General features: G+C 55.8%; 1 protein-coding gene across 1 annotated transcript in view; it reads left to right on the top strand.

The window, feature by feature from the left end:
* The first annotated feature begins 226 nt into the window (after window positions 1–226).
* The window catches only part of ZNF185 (zinc finger protein 185 with LIM domain), a 46,642-nt gene continuing 24,386 nt past the window's right edge, over window positions 227–22,482 (top strand). The window contains exons 1-17 of the mRNA XM_060087950.1: window positions 227–260; window positions 448–571; window positions 812–877; window positions 2,905–2,943; window positions 3,048–3,125; window positions 3,644–3,733; window positions 4,590–4,676; window positions 5,621–5,704; window positions 5,958–5,999; window positions 7,416–7,499; window positions 7,905–7,994; window positions 12,082–12,168; window positions 15,267–15,371; window positions 16,316–16,402; window positions 18,552–18,647; window positions 19,378–19,467; window positions 21,430–21,567. Of these exons, the coding sequence (XP_059943933.1) occupies window positions 227–260; window positions 448–571; window positions 812–877; window positions 2,905–2,943; window positions 3,048–3,125; window positions 3,644–3,733; window positions 4,590–4,676; window positions 5,621–5,704; window positions 5,958–5,999; window positions 7,416–7,499; window positions 7,905–7,994; window positions 12,082–12,168; window positions 15,267–15,371; window positions 16,316–16,402; window positions 18,552–18,647; window positions 19,378–19,467; window positions 21,430–21,567 (1,421 nt within the window). The remainder of the gene's footprint in view (window positions 261–447; window positions 572–811; window positions 878–2,904; window positions 2,944–3,047; window positions 3,126–3,643; window positions 3,734–4,589; window positions 4,677–5,620; window positions 5,705–5,957; window positions 6,000–7,415; window positions 7,500–7,904; window positions 7,995–12,081; window positions 12,169–15,266; window positions 15,372–16,315; window positions 16,403–18,551; window positions 18,648–19,377; window positions 19,468–21,429; window positions 21,568–22,482) is intronic.

The raw sequence follows: 22,482 nt of genomic DNA, 5'->3' as shown, positions 1-22,482 counted from the left end.
TCTCAGCCATCTCTCCAACAGAGAGCCCCTGCTTGCCAGTGTGCAGCCCAGCGGCGGCCTCTGCCCAGACTCCACCCAAAGGACCGTCTGCGTGGTCTCAGTCTGCCAAGGACCATACGGTGACCCACGAGCCATTATAACTGCATGAAGTGACAAGCCATGTGCTTGCCTTTGCCCCCAGGAGCCCTGTTGAATCCACCGAGAAGGGACGTTCAGAGCAAACACCATGAGTATCTCAGCTCTCGGAGGAGGCAGCAAAGGTGAGGCCTGGGTGCCCTCTTGTCCTGGGCTTGGCATGTGGCTGCCTCCTTCCAGGCCTGCCCTGCAAGGCCACAGCGCTGCCTGGGCAGCCGAGTGACAGCAATGTACTGGGAGGGCTGGAAAGGAGGCCTCGGGGTCCTGGGGCTGGGCTCCGCTTCTGATGCTGCCTGGCCTTGCCGCCACCAGGGAAGCCTCTGCCACCAGGCGAGGAGGAGCGCAATAATGTCCTCAAGCAGATGAAAGTTCGCACCACGCTGAAAGGGGACAAGAGCTGGATCACCAAGCAGGATGAACCGGAGAGCCACAGCCTGTAAGTCCAGTAGGCCAGGAGGGCCGGCAGCGACAGGCTGGGCGTGGGGTGGCGCTCCATGGGCCACACTCAATCTAAGTCACAGGGTGAGAAAGGCCCGGCTGCCAGGGCGTGCGTGGACACACATGCCTCTGCAGTGTGGACGCAGGCCAGGGAAGGAGAAGGTGAGATGGGAACGGTGGGCCAAGTTCCTGGGGTACATGTAGTGCCCGCCCTCTTTTGTGTCCCCTCTTTCCTCAGTGAGCTGCCCTCAGGCCGGAGTCGTGCCATATCTTTTTCTTCAGCTGGGGAGGTCCCGAAGGCCAGGTAAGAAGTGGTGCCCAGATGGCCGATGGGTGGGCCCTGTACTGCAGCCTTTGGCGGACACTGAGTCATTTGAACTCCACAGGAAGGATGGCTTTTCCACTCTGCTGCTTCCTGGGAAAAGGAGTGCAGGAGTCACTGGGTCCAGGTCCATGGCTTCAGCTGTCAACTGGGATGAAAACTGTCACTGAGCATAATAATAAAGTCTTAGCTCCAAAATGCTAAGTTTTGCCAGAGCATATGGGATTATAAAAGCAAATGAGTATTCTGCATCATATACATTATCAGGCACATTTTTTAAAAGGCAATACCCACAGGTCTGGACAACTTCAGTTTTATGCAAATTCCTGCAAGCTCTAAGACGAGCTTCCTTGTCACTTTTTTGTTGTATCAGCACAGCGTCCCAAGTGCCAGGGGAGACTCACACACTTGCCCCAACTGTCTCCCAAGTTCAAGATGACATATCTTGACAGCTGGCTGAGGGGAACCAGCTCTTCTCTCTATTTCAAGGACTTTTGCATAATGGCATCCAGGGAGGCTCTGAAGGGTGGGCACATCCTGCCCATATGGGGAGGAACTACTCCTGAGAAGTGTGGCGTTAGGGTTAGGGGGACCACTAAACTCAGGCTCGATCCTTGCTTCAAAGAGCCAGCAGTTGGCAGTTGAGTGCAGGGCCAGTGCCTTCCTGGGGTGGTGGTACAGGCAGTGGCAGCACCTGGAAGGCAGGGGTCCAAGTTCACTGCTAGCCACAGGGGCTTCCTTCAGTAACTATGCCCTTGCCCGTAATCTCTCAATGACTCAGCACCTGTTACCTGCCAGGTCCTGTGTTGAGCACAGAGGACACAACCCTCTCCTCAGGGAACTGACATCCTAGCCGGGAACACAGGCACATGCTGAGCAGAGAGATGAGCATGAAAGAGAGAATTGCGGATTGTGATAGCGGCAGTTGGCCAGAGCCTGAGCACAGTTCAAAGATAATCTATTCTTTGGGGAGTATGTTTACTTTGGGGGGTGCAGTTCTCAGCCTGGGCTTTGCTTTGGGAGTCTTTTTGGAAAACACGTGGGATAAGTGACCTTTCTTTCTCGGGTTCCACTCCAAGTGTTCCTGTAACTTGGTCACCTCCAGGAGGCCATGCCCTGTTAAGGACAGGGTCCGTGGGCATGGAGAACACTGGGGCTCTGCACTGCCCCTCCCAGCTGCCTGGGCCGGGTCCCTGTAAGACCCTCTCACGCTGCTCCAGCCCCAGGCTCCTCTGCTCCTGGACAGAAGAGCCATCTGCCGAGTCCTTGTCTCCTGCCTCTGTTCGCAGAACTCACAGCCCTGCTTCCCCAGCACCACCAGCTCTTGCCTGCCCACACCCCTCACCTGAGTCCTCTGAGCCCCCTCCCAGGCGGAAGGTGCCCAGCACGTGGAGTCTAATGTTTTCCAGGCACTGACCAAGCCCTGGCCGTGCCCTCCAGTCCCAAACTTCCATCAAGACTTGTGATGTGGGCATCGCACGGGCTGGGGGAGGGAGGCTCAAGCAGAGCGGGAAGGAAAGGGCAGCAATGCCCCTTGGGCCCTCATGAGTCTTCCTGGAGGGCGCTGGGCAGAGTAGGGGGTCAGATCAGGTTAGGGGCTCTGCCTGCCATCGCCTCGGCCCCAGACCTCCGAGCACAGAGCCTCCAACCTGAGCTGGGTCAGCTCTGAGAGTGGAGGTGAGGCGGGCTGTCAGAACAGGCAGAAACCGGCCTTTGGAGGGGACACCTCTGTATAAATGCCCAGCCGTGGAACATGCCTTCCTGGGCACCTGCTGTGAGCCAGAGCCCAGAAGAATCGGCCTGGGGTACCTTTCTTGGGGAGCATGAGGGAGACAGGCAGAGAAGGACAGGCAGCCCGGCTAGGGGTGCAGGCGTGGCTGGACTCCTTGGGAAGCAGCTGGCCACTGTCGCTCCCCTTGTTCTGCCTGCACTGGGACACCCAGCAGCCAACCCACTTTGCCGTCACTGGGCAGCCTGGCTTCACATCATACCTTCTTCTCCCTTGGCAGGCCCCCGAGCACGAGGGCTCCCACTGGCTATATCATCCGGTAGGTGACCACAGGACCCTGCCCACCTCCCCATGCCCGCCCGCACCGCCCCCAGCTTCTCCCAGGGGGGCTCACGGAGCTGCTTTTCCCGGGCTCTCTTTTAGGGGAGTGTTCACCAAGCCTGTAGACAGCTCGTCTCAGCCCCAGCAGCACTTCACCAAGGCCAACGGAGCTCCAAAAAGGTGTGTTCACAGGGTGCTGGCCAGTTGGCCCATGGGAGGTGTGAGGGCCCAGGCCACGCTCAGGCCAGAGAGAGTCCTCTGCCTGTCACTGAGGGGGTGAGGGGTGGGGGGGTCTCTTCCTGTGTAAGGCAAGGCCCTGGACCACTACCAGTGCCCTTCTCCTTGGGCCAGTCCTGACTGGCCCTGGTCACTGAGACAGAGGCACCGGGAGGCGGCTGGGCGGGAGCCCTGACTTGCTGAACTGTGTGCTTTAGGCCACCTTCTTCCCAACAGGCCGAGCTGGCACCAGGCTGAACCTGGGCTTCGTCAGAAAAGCAGGACCAAGGTGGCTGAGTCTGTCTGTGGCAAGAGGGCTGCCCTGCACAGATGTTCTGGGTATCTGGCAGGGCTGAGAGCAGAGAGGAAAGGGCGCCAGCACCCCCTTGTCCACCTGCCACCTGCCCGCTGGGCCATGTAGGCAAATCTGGAAGCAAGAGGGGCCCTGCAGGTAGACTCACAGAAATTCCTTGCCTCTGCAGCACTGCCGCTCTGGGGAAAGCAGCTGCTGCTGGGCCTCCCCGCCCCTCCTCCTCTGGCTACAGGATGACCACAGAGGATTACAAGAAGCTGTGAGTATGCAGTCACGGACCCAACTTGGTTCCCTCCTCCAAGGACGAGCCCAAGCACTGGGCCCACTGAGGGCAGCTGGCTGCTTGCCTCTGAGCACAGCCAGGTCTGAGCACAGCACAGGAGTGCTAGTCCTGTCGGCCTGACATCACTGCCCGTTGCCACTGTGGCCTGGAGCCCACCAGAGGTTGACAAGCTCCAGAAAATTGGACAGTGTGCACATTATACTTCTGATGTGAAGCAAAGCAGGGGCTGTAGGAAGCTTGTAGAAGGAGCTAGTGGGTCTGGAGAAAGTGTCATGGGTCATGGCCCTAGCTGTTTCCTGGGCTGCGCCGAGCTGGGCTGGCACCTGGTGAGCCCAAGCATGCTGCTGGCCCTGGCAGCCTATCACCTATGGGCACTTTGTGCCTAACTCTGGCCTGCTTCTTGGATAAAAATCTTTGAGATTCCCTCTGGAGCTCCCCTTGTGGCCCCTGTCCAAGCCCCTCTCCTGTGTGCCCAGGGCCCGCATTCCCAGGGCCCCACATCTTTATATTGTTTGTCCCTTGTCACCATCATCCAGTGACACAGAGCAGCTAGGGAATCTTTCTGGAGAAGGGGTGAGGCTTGAACTGGGTCCTGGGGTACAGTAAGGGTTGGAACAGGGACAGATAGCAAGTGTAGCTTTCGAAGAGGAAGAAGTGGCACCAGCAGAGTCCAGGGGCAACCATGCCAACACGTGTTGTTTTCGGCGTTGTCATTGTTGTAAGTCAGGAAGCCAAGCCGCTGAGGGTGGCAGCCTGTGACAGGGAGCAGGGGCAGACGTAGAGGGAGGAGGGGCCATAACCGCCAGCTTCTTCAACCGCCCCCCCCCCGCAGGGCACCCTACAACATCAGGCGCAGCTCAGCGTCAGCGGCTGCTGAAGACGAGGAGGTGCCCTTCTCTTCTGATGAGCAGAAACGGAGGTAACGGTGCCTGCTGGGCGTCCCATGGACAGGGCGGGACCCAAGTCTCTGAAGCCTGGTGCACCACGTGTGCTACTCTGTTGGCTGGAGGGTCGCTGCCAGCACAGCTGGCACTCCTGGAATCCCAGAACTACCCACTCAGTGCTGGGCCAGCCCAGGGGACCCTCTTATGAACTTTCTAAGAGGGCAGAACCTAGGTAATGAGGAATTTCTATAGTTTTTTTTTTTTTTTTTTGCGGTACGCGGGCCTCTCACTGTTGTGGCCTCTCCCGTTGCGGAGCACAGGCTCCGGACGCGCAGGCTCCGGACGCGCAGGCTCAGCGGCCATGGCTCATGGGCCCAGCCGCTCCGCGGCATATGGGATCCTCCCAGACCGGGGCACGAACCCGCATCCCCTGCATCGGCAGGCGGACTCTCAACCACTTGCGCCACCAGGGAGGCCCTCTATAGTTTTTTTAAAAGGTTCCTGAGCAAATTGGACCAAAATAGGCAGTGCATGGTGCCCTGGGAGAAGCCTCCTGTATGTGCCTGGGGGCAGGGCCAGGCTCCAGAGGTGCCCATGCCCCTTGTCCCAAAGTGAGGGTTGGATGCTTGGACAGCAGCTAGGCCCCGAGCTCAGCCTGCCCTCACTCCCAACATCTGCTGGCCCCTCCGTGACTTAGGAAACACACCAAAGCCCCCCCACACTGAAGGCCCAGCAGACAGGCAGTCCTAAGGGCAGAGTCAACAGTAGCAGGGTCCCCAGGCCTCGGAGGCACCGGGGAAGAGCCGAGAGCTCCAGAGCCAGGCTGCCAGGCATTGACTGCCTGCTCTGCTGCCCTCTACGTGTGGGGTCTTGGGCAGCTCCCTAAAGCTCCCCCTGCCTCCCGAGTAGCTGCCTGGCTAGGCTGGCAGAGCAAGCCCGTCCTCATGCCATCAGATGCCCCCTCCCTGTGCCACCCCAGGTCAGAGGCTGCCAGCAGTGTGGTGAGGAAGACAGCTCCCCGGGAGCACTCCTACGTCCTGTCGGCGGCCAAGAAGAGTGCCAGGTGAGTTGTGGCTCAGCCACCAGCCCGCTCCCTGCTCTGGGCCAGTTCCTTTCCCCTCAGGGCTCTGGTCTTCCTCTGGCTGGTGACAGGGGGGGTTGAGGGGCCCTCCTAACCAGACCTTCTGGGACTCTCAGATCTACTTTCTGGAAACCTGAGAGGTCTGGCTGCCGCCATCAGGGTAGGCAAGGTACTGGGACTGATGTCACCTGTCTGTGGGTTCTGCCCAACTCGTCACCTTTCTGCCTTCTTCCAGCAGCCTTGCCCAGGAGACACCGGTCCCGTTCATCGCAAAGAGGTAAGTGTCGGCAAAGGGAAGGTCTTCCACTGGCAGGGGTGGAGTGTGGGGAGAGCTGGCGCAGGGTGGGATGCGGTCACTGTCCCTGAGTAGAGGGAGTTGTGAGGGGCTGGCGGCTTCTGTTTGGAAGCCAAGGAAGCACGTGGGTGGCTGTGGTGGCACATAAGACCCTGGCAACCAATGCTGCATAGGCAGGAGCCTGGCTGAGAGAAACCGGCCCCCGACCCAAGATGGAGCTTCAGCGTTCCCAAGGCCTCTGGGGTTTTGCAGCAAAAGTAGCTACTGGGCTACAGAAAAGTTGTTCCTTTGCCCTCTTGCCCACCCTACCAGGGGTGGGCTGGACAGTGCCTTGGTAGGACGGATCACTGGGCTGGAGTCCAGAGGCTTGTCATTGGGAGCCCCTGCCTGACCAGGCCCTTGGAAGTGACCATGACACTGGAGATGGTCCCTAAAGGGTGAACAGGGTTCAGTGGGCCATGATCAGGATATCAAGACACTCCAGCTGACTGAGGGAGGGGTGGCACCATTAGTTGACAGGACATCTTCTGGGAAAAGGGAATATTTGGGGAGGACAGGGAAGAAACTTCTGGCCAGTTGAAATTTAGGGGTATTCTGTTGGGTAGAGAGGGAAAATATCCATGACGAGGTGAGGACTGAAAAACAAGGAGGACTCGGCATACCAAGTGTTCCAGGCAGAGGGCCCAGCTGTGCAAAGGCACGGAGGGGGGAAGACCAAAAAGGCTGACTAGAATACAGCCAGCAGAGGGTGGTGGCAGCATGATGGAAGTGACAGATAATGCTGTCCTCCTCCTGGCTGTATGCGGTTCCTGGGACTGCGATATCAAAGTACCACAAACCGGCACTTTGTGGGAACTGGCACAAAGCCCAGGAACAGATTGTCCCCCAGTTCTGGAGGCTACAAGTCCGAGATCAATGTGTGGGCAGGCTTGGTTCCTTCTGGGAGCTGTGAGGGAGAAGCCATCTCAGGCCTCTCTCTCGGCATCTGCTGTTGCTGGCCGTCCTTGACTTGTAGACACATCACTCCTATCTCTGCCCCCATCATCACATGACCTTCTTTTCTCTGTGTGTCTGTGTCCAGATTTCCCTCTTATAAGGACAACAGTCATGGATTTAGGGCTCACCCTACCCCAGTGTGGCCTCATTGTAACTTGATGACAAATTGATGCAAAAACTGTATTTCCAAATAAGATTACATTCCCAGGTTCCAGAAAGACATGAATTCTGGTGGGATGCTATTCAGCCCAGTGTTCTGTCCTTATCCCAAGCTGCAGTTGCTAAGCCATAAACACCACTGAAAGAAAGCATGTCCTTCGGGGTCAGCAAGCTCCAGGGCAGCTTCGCAGGCCAAAAGTGCCCTGAGGACAGCGGTACATCTGTTTCTCTTCTTGCCCAAAGGGTTGAGGTAGTGGATGAGGACAGGCCTTCCAAGAAGAGCCAGGACCCACCTGCTCTGGCACGATCCCCTCCCGGCTCGAGCAGGTAATCAATTGCTCATCTCTGCCCAGGGCTGGTGACTGCCAGGTCACCTCCCTACAGGACCTCAGGGTCAGTGTCCCTGTATGCCCAGTGACAGGATGGGGCACAGAAATCAGTAAGGGCCTCTCTGGCTGGATGTCCTGGGGTTGAAAGGCGCAAAACAGCCTGGTCTCCTGGGAGAGAGTGCTTCAGTCTTGTCTGTTTAGTGCTTAAACTGTGTCAACTTAACCCGTCCACCACTGAGTCCAGTGGCAGCCACAACATCCTGAGGAAAAGTACCAGCTGTGGGATGTGAGAGGGTCTGTGGCCAGGGCACGAGCCCTGCTATTCTTAGGCTTGTTCAAGGCTCTCCTGTAAGTTGGTCAAGTTCAACCTGCGAATGCTGTCCTCCGCCTCCTTCTTTGCCAGTGCGGAAGCGGGCAGAGCCAAACTGTCTCGGGCAATTTGGATGGAGTGCACGCCCAGCCTGCCTAGCCCCGCTGGGACTCGGGAGCCCAGGTGGGTGCCAAGAACTGGCTCTGCTCTGTGAGGCCATCAGGTGGGAGGGTCTGGCAGCGGGGTGACAGGGCAGAGACAGGCTGAGCGTGGGTGATCTCACTCCAGGTGGGGCTCTGATTTGCCCTGATTTCTGAGCCCCAGAGTGTCCGGGCAGATAATGGCTCTCTCTTGTCTGCAGGCAAAAGGCACTCAATACCTCCTTGTACTTTGAGCTGAATCATGCTAAGTCCTGCCGACGGTGCCACTGCCTCTGGGGCTGTTACAGGTCTTGGAATTGCCACTGCATGTCCCACACGCCCCTCCCCGACTCAAGCCCCACAACCATTTGTATGTGACCTCGGTCCTTGGGGCCACCTCTTCTGTGCCAGGAGGGAGACAGGACACCGTAAGAACTTTTGAACAAGTAGGAAATTTTGAGAACTCTTCACGAGGTAGCATTGATGGGACATGGTGATTGATGGAATATGGGGGCTGAGTTTGCCAGAGCTGCTGTAACAAAGTACCACAAACTGGCTGACTCAAATAACCCAGTTATTGTCTCCCAGTTATGGAGGCTGCAAGTCCAAGATCAAGGTGTTGGCAGGGTTTCTCCTAAGACCTCTCTCCTTGGCGTGTAGATGCCTGTCTTCTCCCTGCGTCTCTTCACAAGGTCTTCCTCTGTGTGTCTGTGTCCTGACCTCCTCTTCTTATAAGGATATTAGTCATATTAGATTAGGGACCAACCTACTCAAGTATGACGTCATCTTCATTATATCTACAATCACCTTATTCCAAATAAGCTCACGTTCTGAGGTACTGGGGATTAGGACTTAAATATATAAATTTTGGAGGGGACACAATTCAGCAAAAACAATGCACATCTTTGAATTCTCCTTAATTTCTCTTTTGAATAAAAGAAAGCAATTAATGTTGGTTTCAGATGCCTTCTGAAAGAACATAGGAGGAGAAGTAGGTTGTGCTATATTATCATTTGAGAGGCATTTTAACATTTATTCCAGAAAATTCCTTCAGATGTTTACTACCCATCACCTGCTGTCCTAGCAAGATGGCTGTCTGTGTTGCTCAGGCTGCCATAATGAAGTCCCCCAAACTGGTGGCTCAGACAATGGAAATGTATTGTCTCACAGTTCTGGAGGCTGGTTTATGGCAAAGTAGGAAAGGAGGATTTCACAGCCTGGTCCCCAGGCCCCTCCCCAAGCGTGTCCCTGCCACATCCCCCTTGGCTTGGGTCTGAAGGCCAGCTTCTCAGCCAACTAGGAGGGGCGCCCCTGTCTAGGCACCAAACCCTTTAGGGACTTCAGAGAGGAACAGAAGGAGTGCCACACAAGGATGCCCCGTCTTCCTCTGGACTCCTGACCTGCCTGGGTGCCTCAAAGGCTCCTCAGCACCAAGTGTACAAATCTGAGCTCCTGTCTCCACCATCAGCCCCCTCCCCTCCCCCCTCCACTGCCCACCTGTGGCAACGGCCCTCCCTCCAGGCACCATGGGGCTGGTTTCTTGGGTTCATTTCATTTCCCCACCTTCCAAACTGAGCTCACTCAGATACCTTCTCTCAGAGAAATTGGCCTGTGTGAGAGCCCCAGGCCTGGCTGCTGGCCCCATCACAGCGCTGCTCAAGCTTTCTTGGCTGTCTGCCTCACCTGATCAAGGTGGGGCCTGGAGGCTGGGCCCCAACATGCTGCCTGGCAGAGGGGCTGGGGAGCAGTGAGTAAGAGCACAGCTTCTGGCACAAGGCAAAACCCTGTACTGGCTGTGTGACCTTGAGCAAGTCACTTTACTTGTCTGTACCCCAGTGTCCTCATGTGTAAAATAGGGAGCAGTGATACGTACCTCCAGAGGCCGTCCCAAATCCTAAATGAGATAGTACACATAAAGCCCTTTGCACATTGCCTGGGTGCTGGTATGGTTGGGCGCTTCCTGATTTGCTGGGCTCTTCAACAAATGGAGAGACCAACATCGGCACCTGCTGGTCTCAGAGGGAAATGCCGCTGTGGGTGCCTGAGAAGGAGCTACTGCCTCTGTATGAATTTGCTGGGGCTTCTGTGACAAGGTACCAGAAACTGGGTGGATTAAACAACAGAAAGTTGTCCTTCCACAGCTCTAGAGGCCAGAAGTTAAATGAAGGAAGGTGTCAGCAGGGCTGTGTGCTCCTCCGAAGGCTCTGGGGTAGAATCTGTTGCAGGCCTTTCTCTCAGCTTCTGGTAGCGCAGTCAACCCTTGGCACCTCTTAGCTTGTAGATGCATCCCTCCAACCTCTGCTTCTATCATCACGTGGCTGTCTTCCCTCTGTGTGTCTGTGTTCAAATGTCCCCTTTCTGTAAGGACGCCAGCCATATTGGATTAGGATGCATCCTATTGCAGTACAACCTTATCTTAGCTAATTACCTCTGCAGAGACCCTATTTCCAATTAAGGTCACATTCACCCAGATACTTGGGTTAGGACTTCAGCATATCTTTTAGCGGTGACACAATGCAACGTGTAACAGGACCCCTGGAAGAGGTGCCATTTGAGCTGGGCCTTTAAGAAGAAATCGCTCAGGAGCAAGGCGTTGAGGGACAGGCGCCAGCTGGGGTCCCTATTTCCTCTCTGACATAGCTAGAAACGCCAGGGAGAAGGTATGCTTTACTTGCCTGTGATGTCCCCAAGTGGGACGTGTCCTTGCTCCCTGGCACCATGTCCTTTAGATGGGACAGAGTAGCGACAGCAGCCCAGGGCTTTACGCTGTCTTCGTGGTTATCATGGAGATGGGCGGAGATCAGAGCGATCTGCGTGCACCAGGCCCTCGCCGCTCTTTCATGTGCAGAGAGGCCCTGTCTCTGGCAGCCCTTCCATTTCCTCTGGTCATCTGCAGTGTCCAGGAGGGACAGAGATGAGCAGCCCACTGACCTGGCCTCCACGAGCTCCCAGTCTAGGTTGGAGCCAGATGCCACGGTCAACTCCAAGAGGACTACTCGGACGACTCAAGTCCCTGTCTCCACCCTGTTCCCCCACCCCTCCTCCTCCTGGGACCCCGGAGTGTCCTTTCTAACGTGCCAGGCTGATCATCTCAAGACCCACCCCCCAATCCCCACTTCAAGCCCATCTTGTGGCTTCCCTTTGCCACACTCAATCTGGTCTCTGCTTTTAAGACCCCCGCCGGCCTCCACCTCCTCCCCTTATATGCCCCCAGTTGGCCTGGGCTGGCCTACTCCTCCATGGAGCCTTTCGGGTGCCTTTGGGGCTGGATTTGTGCACGGCCCATGCCACTCGGCCCTCATCCTGCCCCCTGCTGGGCTGGGGCTTCACCAAGGCAGACCTGGGGCTCACCCCCATCTGCAGCCTGGTGGCCGGGTGCAACCAAAGGAAACAGTGAGTGGCTGTGATGTGGACCTGGGCGGGTGTGGTTTGGAGTGAGGGGGAACCCCAGAAAGCCAGGGAGTTCTAGATTCTCTCCAGCCCTAGCCATCACCACGGCCCGATCCTGCTGGGCGTCAGGAGCTGCAGTGGGGGCGAAAAATATACTGGAACTGGAGGGCTGTGTGCAGTCACCCTCGGACCAGCCTCTGAGCACAGGAACCCTCAAAGGGACCCTCTGAGGGCTGAGACTGTCTGATCCTCCCTGGTCTCAAGCTCACAGGCACCTTCTCTCTGACCTTCATCCCCTGAGTCTCCCACATGCCCCTTCCACTGGCTCTCACTCCGAATTCGGTCTGTAGGTTTCCTGGGCATTTTGTTCATCACCCGTTCCCATCAGCCCCTGAACTCACAACTAGCCACTTTGGATGCTGCAGTGCGGCCACGGGCAGGGCACACCTCTGCAACTGATCAGCAGCCTGTCTGAAGGGGGCTGGGGTCGAGGATGGGAGACTGGTGAGGGGGTCCTTCAATCCCTTTCCTCTGGGACCTGGAGGTCAGTGGCCCGAGCTCAGCCCAAAGAGGAGACAAGAGAGAAACAACAAGGGGGAGGGGGGAAGGCAATGGGTCTGGGTGTCCCACTGCACTAGCCAGGAGGCTCCTGAGAGAGGACGCCCTTGGATCCCCCGCACAGATGGAGAAGCGGAGGCCTTTCTTACCACCGACTCTCTGACACTCTCCTTTGGTCACAGCGCAAGAGGTGAGGAGACTGTCCGCCTGCAGATCACAACACCGGGGGCGGGACTCTGCCTGGTGGCCCCAGACCCAGAAGAAATGAGGTACAGGGGCCCTGCTGCTGCCTGGTCTCCTTACACACGATTCTAGAGTTGGGGGCAGCAGGGTCAGGGTGCAAGCGATGAGGCCTGGCGGCTGGTTGGTAGGAGACATGAGCCACCTGGGTTCTCTGCCCCCATCCCATTTCACTCCACAACTTCTGGGGAGCGAGCACTTGGTCCATGGGAGACCAGACCCGGCCCTGGGGACCCAACGGCGACCACCCCGCACTGAAGTTGCTGACTGTCTGCCTGGTGGGGGAGGCAGACGCAGACACAAGTGAGACACTGATCGTGTGCCAGGAACCCCTGGAAGTGATGGTTCACCCTGCTGGGCCCTATGGATGGGAGCAGCCAGCTGTGCTGGGTGGGGATCTGGGCATTGCAGAGCCCCTTGAAGACACTGAAGCAGCTGTGGGCGGGGGGAGGCACCAGGAACAGGGCGGGGTCACTAGGTCAGCCTTGACAGTTCAAGGGACAAGGGAGGGGGTCGGGGAGGGCACAACCAGCAGGGAGCATGGCAGGCCCAGCCCCTGCCCCGAGGTAGGGGGCAGACAGTCAGGTAACATGCAGGCAGGGTTTGGGGGGCTGGGAGCTGGGCCCCAGGGAAGCTTGGGTGGGGGCAGAGGGAGATGCGAGCAGGGAGGGGCCGCTTGTCCCTGGAGGGGCTCTGACTCCTGCTCATTTAGCAACTCACCCAGCTCACAGCAGTGAAGCCGACAGGCTGGGACCCCACTTTGTGAAGCCAGAGTCTGGGGAGGGAGGCCAGAGCATAAGCCCAGGCTAATCCTTGGGGCGGTGGGAGCTCCGATCTCTGGGGCCCTTGACTGTTTTCACCGGCTCCTCCCTCCCTACACCCTCGCCGCAGTCAGGCACTGAGTTCTATCCATTCTATTTTAGAGATATTTCTGTCCCTAGTGCCTTTCCCCTGGGGCCAGGCCTCCTTCATCACTCGCTCCATCCCAGAATCTCCTTGATATTTCTACCTGGGTGCCATTTCCAAAGGGCAGCAGTAGTCCTATGCCAGTCCCTGGCGAAAACCCCTGCAATGCCCCCTCCCCTTTAGGCTCTGCAGCCTGAACTCTCTACCTTGCCCGGCGGGGCTCATCCACCCCCTCCCCAGGCTCCCCTCATACACCCTTCCTCCCTGGGCCCTCCCCCCCAGCCTCCCCCAGCCCCATTCGCCTGTGCAGGCTGTAGGATGCCCTTTCCCATCTGCATTTTTCAGTCTCAGCTCAGATGTCTCCCCTTTGTAGCACCTCCTTTGCTTGCGTTTCTCTCTGAGGCAGCTTCTGTGAGGGGCTTTCCGCGCTGAGCTCACACAGCGCTGTGTTCACCCCTCCACCAGAGTCTTCCACACGGAGTCACACTTGTCCACTCACAGATGGCTCTGCCCCAAGGACTCCAAGCTCCTGGAGAGCTCAAGGCCTGGCTGGCCCAGAACAGGACTGCAGGAGCATTTATTGCTGGAATGATTGAAAATCACCCAGTGTGACAACGTCTTTAATAAGGCAACACTGGAAGCTGCTTCACTGGTTTCCCTAAGGCGACCAGTCCCTGAGAAACAGGGGCAAAGTGACCCTGAGAGATGCAGCAGGAAGCCAGGCTGTCTCTCAGGAAGGTCTGTGCTGTGTGCCCCATAAGGCCTCCACAACCCATAAGGCCTCTGGCATTTTGTCTGGGAGTGACAAAGCTATAACAGCCCTTGGAGATCCTCTGGAGCACCCCTCCCCCACTTTCTAACAGGAAAGTCAAGTTGGAGAAAAGGAAGAAAGAGGGAAAGCTAGAATTCACTAAGCCCTGCCCTGTCCCAAACAGCCTAACACGTGTCCCCATGCAGGATGTAGATGCAATCACTATGCCCATTTTACAGATGAGGAAACTGAGACCATGAATGCTTAAGTAACTTCCTCAAAGCCACACGGCCAAGAGCAGGCAGATCCATGACTCCCACCCCACTGCCTGACTTCCTCCCTGTGCTTTTTGCTCCATAAGTCACTACACTAGTGGGAACTAAGGGGCGGGGGCAGGAAGGGGTGCTATAAATACTTAGTACTTTACAAATGACTATATGATGAGGTTTTTTGTAGGCATCCAAATGCAAATTACCAGGAGGCTTTTGAGGGTTTCTGGTTGAGCTTTGGGAGAGAGATCAGGGCTCAAGAGATTTCCATGTTCTATGCAGAGGGATGAGAGCAGAAATAATGGGGTTCAATGTCTATATTTACATGGGGTACAAAGTCAAGGGACTCGAGGAGAGAGGAGCCAGCAAACTGAGCACAGACAGTATCGTGGAGGTGGCAGCTGCCTGGTCATTCCCCTGAGGGCAGCTGGTGAGGGTGGTCAGTTCTGGCCATGTTGAGGGTGAGGTGCCTGAGGGCCAGTCCCGGAAGCAGTGAGGGTACGGGTCAGAGCACAGAGGAGAGGTGGGAACAGGCAGACGTCATTGGCTTAAGAATGACAGTTGACGCCATGGGAGCAGAGGAGGTGACCAAGGTAGGTGGCAGAGCATGCAGATGGAGAGGGAAAACCAACATTGAAGCCAGTGACACAGAATTATGATGGACGGATGGGGGAGAGAAGGCGGGAGTGGCCCACTGGGTCAGTGGTCCTGAATGGTGAGAATGATGGGAGTGTCTCTATTGGGTTTGACACCATGAGGCTGCCTGATGACCTCAGAGAGAATAGAGGGAGGCTGAATCAGGGGTTAGGATCAGTCTTACACCATAGAAGATTATAGTCTGGAACTCTGAAGTCAGACTGCTTGGGTTCAAATCTCAGCTTTTCCCCTTGTTAGTTGTGGAACCTGGGGCAAGTCACTCCAGGCTCTCTGTGCCTCAGTTTGCTCATCTGGAAAGTGGGCATGGATAAGAACAGTGACCATGTTGTGGGGTTGATGTGGAGAGCTAATGCATTCAGAGTCATGAGAATGGGGCCTGACCCTCAGTCAACATTAGCTGTTGGTAGATTTTGATAATTAGCCAATCCTGCAATATCAGGATTTGCACTCTTTGGAGGAAGCTGGCATTTGGGGATGAGGTAACTGCGCCCACCTAAGTATGGTTGGCTGATGGGTAGTTAACTTATGTTTCTTTCCACCATAGGTCTTCCCCAGGCTCCAAAGACAACGAAGCCCCCAACCCCAGAGAGCCCAAGAGAGACTTGAGTGGTGAAAGGGCCTTCAAGGGCCTTGATGCAGACTCTGAAAGGTAACTCAGTGCAGGGACACGGAACCCATGTGGTCCCCCCATCCAAGGTCAGTGGATGGAGCTGGGACCAGGACTGTCCCATTCTTCACTGTGTCCCCAGTGTTGGGGGCAGTGCAGGTCCTCAATGAATATCTGCTGAAAGAATGAATGAAGGAATGCATGAGGCCTGGAGAAGGGCAGGCCCCTGCCAAGATTCCTCAGGGAGCCAGCTGAAGAGGAGGACAAAACTCTAGGCCAGCAAGGCCGCCAAGCTGGAGGTTTCGGGAAGTCAGTGACCAAAGGATTCATGGACCCCAGCAGAGCATCTAACAGGGCCTTCCAGGGTGGCCTGTAGGTGAAGGGAGATGCGGAGGGGGTGCAGGGATAGGAGGCAGAATGATAGCAGGGGATGCTGAGTCCAGAGGGGCTGCTTGTGCCCCAGCCATCCCACAGCCATCCCACTGACCTGTCCTTCAAGCCAGACCAGCGGAGCCTGGGGACGGTGAGCAGTCGCTCACAGTTGGGCACTTCCTGAACAGGAAGTAATGGATAAGAGCCCACAGCCTTGTCTGCCTGCCATTGTCTTCTTAGTGCGCAGCCCTAGACCCTGTGGAGCCCCAGCACTGGAATGAGGGAAGGCGCTCCAGGATTGTTCGGGGAGCCTTGTCTCTGCCCTGGGCTCTGTGGTTTATTAGTGGACCCCGAGGCCTTGCCTCTTGTTTCATTGGTCATTGGCCCCCCATTGTGCCACCTTGCTCTGTTTCCTGGCTCCACTCTTGCTCCCAGCCCATCAAGTTTGGAAAAAAGGCAGAAATATTGCTGATATCAGCTTGGCTTCAGTTGGAGCAGTGCAGGCTGGCAGCTGAAGGCTTGGGCCTCTGGTCCTTGAGGCCCACTCTCAGGACATATGAGTTACATTAAATGAAAACCCAATCAGTCAGCAAATGTTTCTCTTCCCATAACAGATCAAGTGATGGCGACGTGGGATCCGGAGCCATGGGCTCCACACCTGAAGGCTTGGCTGGAGCAGACATCAGCTCTGGGCGAGGAGGGTGAGCTACCTGGGGGAGACCCGTGGCCCCAAGTTTTTGATTCTCTCCTGTTCCTGGTCAAGTCGCCACAGCTGCTTGGGCTGCTGGGGGCGGGGCACTGGTCATTTCCCATAGTCCCGTCTACTGCTTCTTGCATCTCCAGCACTCCCGCCGCCAGCACATCCTTTATCCCCGGACTTTCCACTTCTGAGATTTACCTCTGCTTCAATCTTGCTCTTTCTCCTACCCTCTTCCACTGTCTCTCAAGCTCCTCCCAAGTAGGCATGAGGGCGGGCCTGGGCAGGTAGGATGAACATGTGGGGAAGGAGGGAATGATAGATGAATCGCTGCCTTCCTGCTTCTTGGCTGAGCTGTGAGGGCAAGCTGGAAGGCGGTCCTTCATCCCTTCCAGAAGCCCCAAAGCCTCCTCCACCTTCCTCCTCTGGCCAGCTCTGCTCTCAAGTTCAGTGAGCGGAAAAGCAGTGGCCCCAGTGAGACAAAGTAGGAGACAAGCGTGTCTAGCTGGGCTCTGACTTCTTGGACCTGGGTAGAGTCAGGGGCCATTTTCTCAGGAGATATGGGGAGTGGCAAGGTCCCACTTGTCCCCAAGTGGTTCCAAACCGAACATGACTCATCCTTGGGGACAAAGGTTAGGTGTACAGATGTTGGCACAGGTAGTTCAGCTCCAAGCTGTGCTAAAGCCCTTATGGTTCAGAACAGATGGCCAGGGAGCAATGGTGAAGCCGGTGCCTACAGAGAGCCACCAAGGCACACTGCCAGCCCGCACCCCTGCCCTACAGCAGTCTGGCCAAGGAGAGAATCTCCACTCTCCCAACTGGCCCTCTCAGCTGCCCCTACTTGCCCAAGCCCACCGGGACCCCCTTGCCCTGACTAACTTTACTAGTTTGCAACTGATGCCTGGACCGCCAAGGCCCGACTTCCAAATCAGTAGCACAAGCGAACACGGGAAGAGGATGACAGGCCCTAGCGTCTGCCCACTGTGCCTCAGCCAGTGCCAGGAAATGCCACGGGGCCGGGGCCTCGGTTCTCTGAGCTCCTGCTAGTGGGGAGGACTGTACAAGAGCCTGACACCCTCAGCCTGCATCACGGTGCTGCCAGCACGGTCCTGCAGGTTGACTCCATTCTCTGCTCCAACATGACTGGGCTTGGTTCTTGACTGCTTTGTCTTCGAATATTCATCCAGAACATCCTTCTTGCCTATGCCCCCTCACAAAATGAAGTCTTTGCTTTCTGCATTCAGTTTCCTTAAAATAAAGCCAAAGCTCACATTAACTTGCAACATTATCTGAATATCTTCTAGACTTTTATGACTTTTAACAGTCTTTTACATTGTCTCTTCTGTAGACAATGATTTTTAAGAGACTTGCTTTTATGGTCTTTGCAAAGAAAAGGTTGTTTGTCATGAAAAAAACACCCACTCTCCTTTTCCATTCATTTTTGTGAGTTTACTTAATAATTGAATTCAGTGATTATGGTTGCAAGTACAACTGGTGTAAGTGGGTGTGGAAACAAATATGAGGAACTCAGCATGCTATTCAAGTGGAGGGTGCAGGCTCACACAGGTAACTGCTCGGCACGCTGTGAATCACAGAGAGATGTAGAACTCAGCCTATACCTGGGAAGGCTGCATAATACAGCACCCACTGAATCTGTATCAAGTTGATGGGCACAGACGGACTGCAAAGTGTTGCTGCTTCTACAAATGGCCACAGGGCCCAGTAATAATCACAGGAGCACTTTAGCTCATGTTGGGGCCCAGGCATTTTTCTAAGTACTTGGCATCTATTGAGTCATTTACTCTTCCCAGAAAATGTATGAGGCAGACACAGTTGTCACCCCATTTCACTGATGATCCAACTGAGGTCTAAAGAGGTCAGTTGATGTGCCCAAGGTCACATAGCCAGAAGCTTAATAAAGCTGTGATTTGAATCAGAGTAATGTGCCCCCTCAGGGAGTGTGCACTTCACGAGGCCGTGCTGTCCTGGTGTCAGTCAGCTGTAGGATGTGAGTGAGGACTGTGCTCCAAGCATCCATTTGAGGAACTCCTTAGTGCCCATCACCTGTTGGGAACAGAAGCCACCCTCTCAGGGGGTGTAGACATAAAGACGCAAAGTCCTGAACCAAGACCGGGCTTGGCCTCCTTCCACAGGCTGTGCTCACCTGCTGTCTTTACCCCTCTCCTGGATGATCAGGAGGTGCCCAGTGCCAACTCGCAGCCTCATAAGCCTGGACCAGCAGCCACCAGGTAAGGGTGGGGCAACTGCCTAATGACCAGTCCCATTGCCAGATGGCCTTAGGGTTCATCCTCACGTCCAGCACCCCAGGGTCCCCCTTGAACCTCTCAGCTCCATGCCATCTTCACATCAGGTGATCACTGCAGGACAGAGAAGGCTGGGAGGTGAACCCACCCACCAGGGGCAGTGGAGGAGTGGGTACAGGTGATAAGTCAGGGGACCCAGACAACTCAGTACCTACCCATAGGGACCCAAGCTGAGGTGGCAGAGAAGAGGGCATTGAGAAGTGTAGCTTGGGAAGAGACCCTGCTAGGAGAAGTCAGTGGGAAGAATCCCAGGGACAGCCAGCCGGCAGTAGAGGGCTCAGCCCCAGGGAGCATGTGGAGGTGGCTGGGAAGGTGCAAAGGTGCAATGGGAAGAGGTTGTGCATTCCCAGGCTGCAGGCTTCTGCCCTATTTCATCTACCAATCCACCAGTGGGAAGTGGCCATTTTGCTGTGGGTGTGTGCAACATTTAGTAAGGAACGATCATTCTAGATTCCCACAGAGCCCCGGGAGGTGTAGGTCATGCAAGGATGCTGGAACCCCAAACTAGGAGGACACTTCCCCAGGAATTCCAAGCTGGTCACGGCCAGACATAGGTCCTCCTTTCCTGTGAGAATGCAGCTGGGAAGGGGAAGACCTGGGCCCCAAGTCTCCTTTGGTCTGAGGCTTCAGAAGGTCTGTGTGCTTCCTCCTTCAGCTCTGGTTCCACTTCTGCCTCTGCTGTCCTGGCTGACAGGAAGAGCAACAGCCCAGCATACCTGGAGGACATGGAGACGGACCCAAAGGGGTAAGGCATCAGCCAACAGTGCTGAGCTCGTGCGGTGGAGAGAGGCGGCTCAAGTGTACATTAGCCTTTGGCTGGGAAGGTGAGGCCAGTGAGGCCCGTGAGCTGGCCCAAGGGACGTGGCGAGGGCTGAAGCCCCAGCTGGAAACCTCTGGCCTCTGCCAGGAAGTCCTCCATAGTCAGGAAGTCAACCACTCTTTCAGTCAGCCACCACTTGGAAGGCACCTGCTCTGTGCTGGAGACTGGAGTACACAGACAAATCGGACAGGGCTAATGGGGGACAAAACCTGGTCCAGACTGGAACAGGGGAAGGGGGCCCCAGGACAGCCTCATGGGAGAGGTGGCTTTTGAGCTGAATCTTGAAAGGTGAATAGGAGTTCTCCAAGCAAAGGGTACAGGATGTATAAAGGACTCCAAATAACCTGGTGTTTATTGGGCACTGTAAGTAGCTAAGCGTGGAACATGAGGTTTGTCAAGGTAAGCAGGGGCTGATTGGCCTTTTGTATCAGATATCATTAATAATCACAACAGCTACTTCACTTTGGGGCACCTAATGTGCGCACAGCCCTGTACTCAGTGTCTCATACGGGCCTCCCCACAATCATGTGAGCTTTGTGCCTAACTATAATGAATAACAAAGGACTGGAAGTCAGGTCTCTGTGACTCCTGGGAAGAACAGTGCTTTGAAAGAAATAGCCGGGGTGCTAAGATAGAGAGTAATGGTGGTGAGGAGGGTACTACTTAGATGAGTGGAGGAACCAACAACTCTAGGAAGAGCAAGGAGTAAAGAGCTGCAGATAGGGAAACACAGACTTAAAACCCTGCTTTGGGAACACACTTAGCAGGTTCCAAAGCATAAAGTAGATTACCCGGCGAGGGGGACCATAGATGGAACCGTGCCCTGGTAAGCCATGAGAGGGAGATTGGATGCTCTTTCAAGTTTTAAGCCAGAGAGGAACACGGTCTGATTTAGGTGTTTAAAAAGTGAGTGAATTTTTGCCATTTCACACCACATTACAGCTACTTTTTTACATTTGTCACCCCTACATAAACCGTGATGCTGGGGGTGGGGTGGGTAACGGATCTCTAAGGTATGAGGCCCTATTATATGACTTTTTTGTTTCAAATTGCCCTGACGATTAACAGAGTGAAAACAAAAACTGACACCTATAGTGCGCTCTGCCAGGTGCTTTACACTTGCCAGCAACCCTGTGAAATGGATACAGTGGGGAAACTGAGGCATAGAAAGGTTAACTGACTTGTCAAGGGATTCCAAATGGCAGAGCTGAGTCGCAACTGAAGAGGCTCTAAGAAAAACCCCAGGAAAAACTTTGAAAAGCTAGTTTATGAACTCTGTTCTTTGGAGCCTATTCTCAAGACCCAGAACCAGTAACTTTCAGATGGTTAATGTGTACAGCATGCCATCTGCACAATCGCATGTAATAGTCCCCAAACCTGGGGAAGGATCTGGCTTCTTATTATGCAGTTTGACAGTGGAGGAAACGGAGGGCTCCTATGAAAAGCAAAGCTAGGAATAGAGCTCAGATCTGGCTAACTGTAGAGCCCAGGCTTAGAACTAATTTTCTCTGATTAAAAGTTCGCAAAATCAAAACAAACTTTCTTGATCAGTGTTTCACAACTCTGGCTGCACTTGATAATCACCTGAGAAGTGGTTTTGTTGTTTTTTTTAAAGTATCCTGTGACCCACGCGGAGAGATTTAGATTCAATTGTTCTAGGGTAGTGGTTCTGAAACAGGGGCATCTTCCCCACCTCCAACCCCTCAAGAGTCACTTGGCAATGTCTGAAGACACTTGATTGCCACAACTGGGAAGAAGGTACTACTGGCAGATAGTGGGTGGAGACCAGGGATGCTGCCCAGCGTCCTACAGTGCAGAGGACAGCTCCCACCAGTTATCGAGTCCAAAATGTCAGTAATGGTGAGGCTGACAAACTCTGTCCTAGAGCTGTCACGATGTCATGGGAAGCCAGGAGATTCTGCAATGGGAAGAAAAAAAGGGGGACAGAGTCCCTAACTGCTCTGCAGGGAACTGCGCAGCCGGCACAGAACGTGTGCGCTTGCGCACGAGCGCCGGCACGAACATGTACGTCTGCGCACGCGCGCCGGGACACAACGTTTGCGCCTGCGCACGCGCGCCAGCACGCAATGTGAGCGCCTGCCCACGCGCGCCGGCACGCACTGTACGCCTGCGCACGCGCGCCGGCACAGAACGTGTGCGCCTGTGCGTGCGTCCCCGACTCGCGCATGCCTGCACGCTTTTGGGTCGAGACCAGCTTGAGATCGTCCTGTGTGCGCCTACGCATGCGTGCCCCGGGAGGGTGCGCGTTTGCGTTCGGCGAGTGTGCGCCTGCGCTCGCCGCCATTTCCTGCAGCCGTGAGCTTGGTCCGGTGTGCGTCGGGAAACGGGACCGTCCACACAGCAAAATGGCTACCGTGGCCGTGAGCGGCCTCGGCGGCGCTTCTCCCGCGGTCGTGCCCGCGCCTGCCACTAGATGGCGCGCGAGGATCACAATTGGGCTGGGCCGCCCATCTCGGGCACCCTGGGCTCTCCCTGCCCTTCCCCCGAAGGCCTGGAGGACACGAGTGCTTCCACCAGCCTTGGGGCTGAAGCAGCCCCCCACCCACCATGTGTGTATCCTCGCCACAGTGCCGGCGGAGGCGGGAGAGAGGAAGGGAGCTGGGTGCCCGCAAGCAGCCAAAGGGGCTGTTTGGCGGGGTGCCCTGGTGTTGGTGGTCTCTGGGCGCTGGCCTTCAGAGCTGGCCGCGGCCAGGAGCTGTGGACACGCGGGGAGGGCGGCTCGACCCTCCAACCACGAGGGACCTCGGGCGGAGATGCCTGCTCTGGGCGCTGGGGCTCCGTGGGGAAGGGGCCTCTTTCCTAAGAGGTGGGGGAAAGAGGGGGATGGGGTGGGCAGGGACTTCCTGCAGAGCAGTGGAGCTGTCCAAAATTGAGGAACTCTACCCTACTCTAACTTGGTTTGCTTCATCACAGTACAGG

The sequence above is a fragment of the Mesoplodon densirostris genome, chromosome X (genome assembly GCF_025265405.1).
Source record: "Mesoplodon densirostris isolate mMesDen1 chromosome X, mMesDen1 primary haplotype, whole genome shotgun sequence".
In the NCBI taxonomy this organism is placed as follows: domain Eukaryota; kingdom Metazoa; phylum Chordata; class Mammalia; order Artiodactyla; family Ziphiidae; genus Mesoplodon; species Mesoplodon densirostris.
The sequence above is the reverse complement of the archived record's forward strand: the minus strand, read 5'-3'. Positions and strand labels throughout refer to the sequence as shown.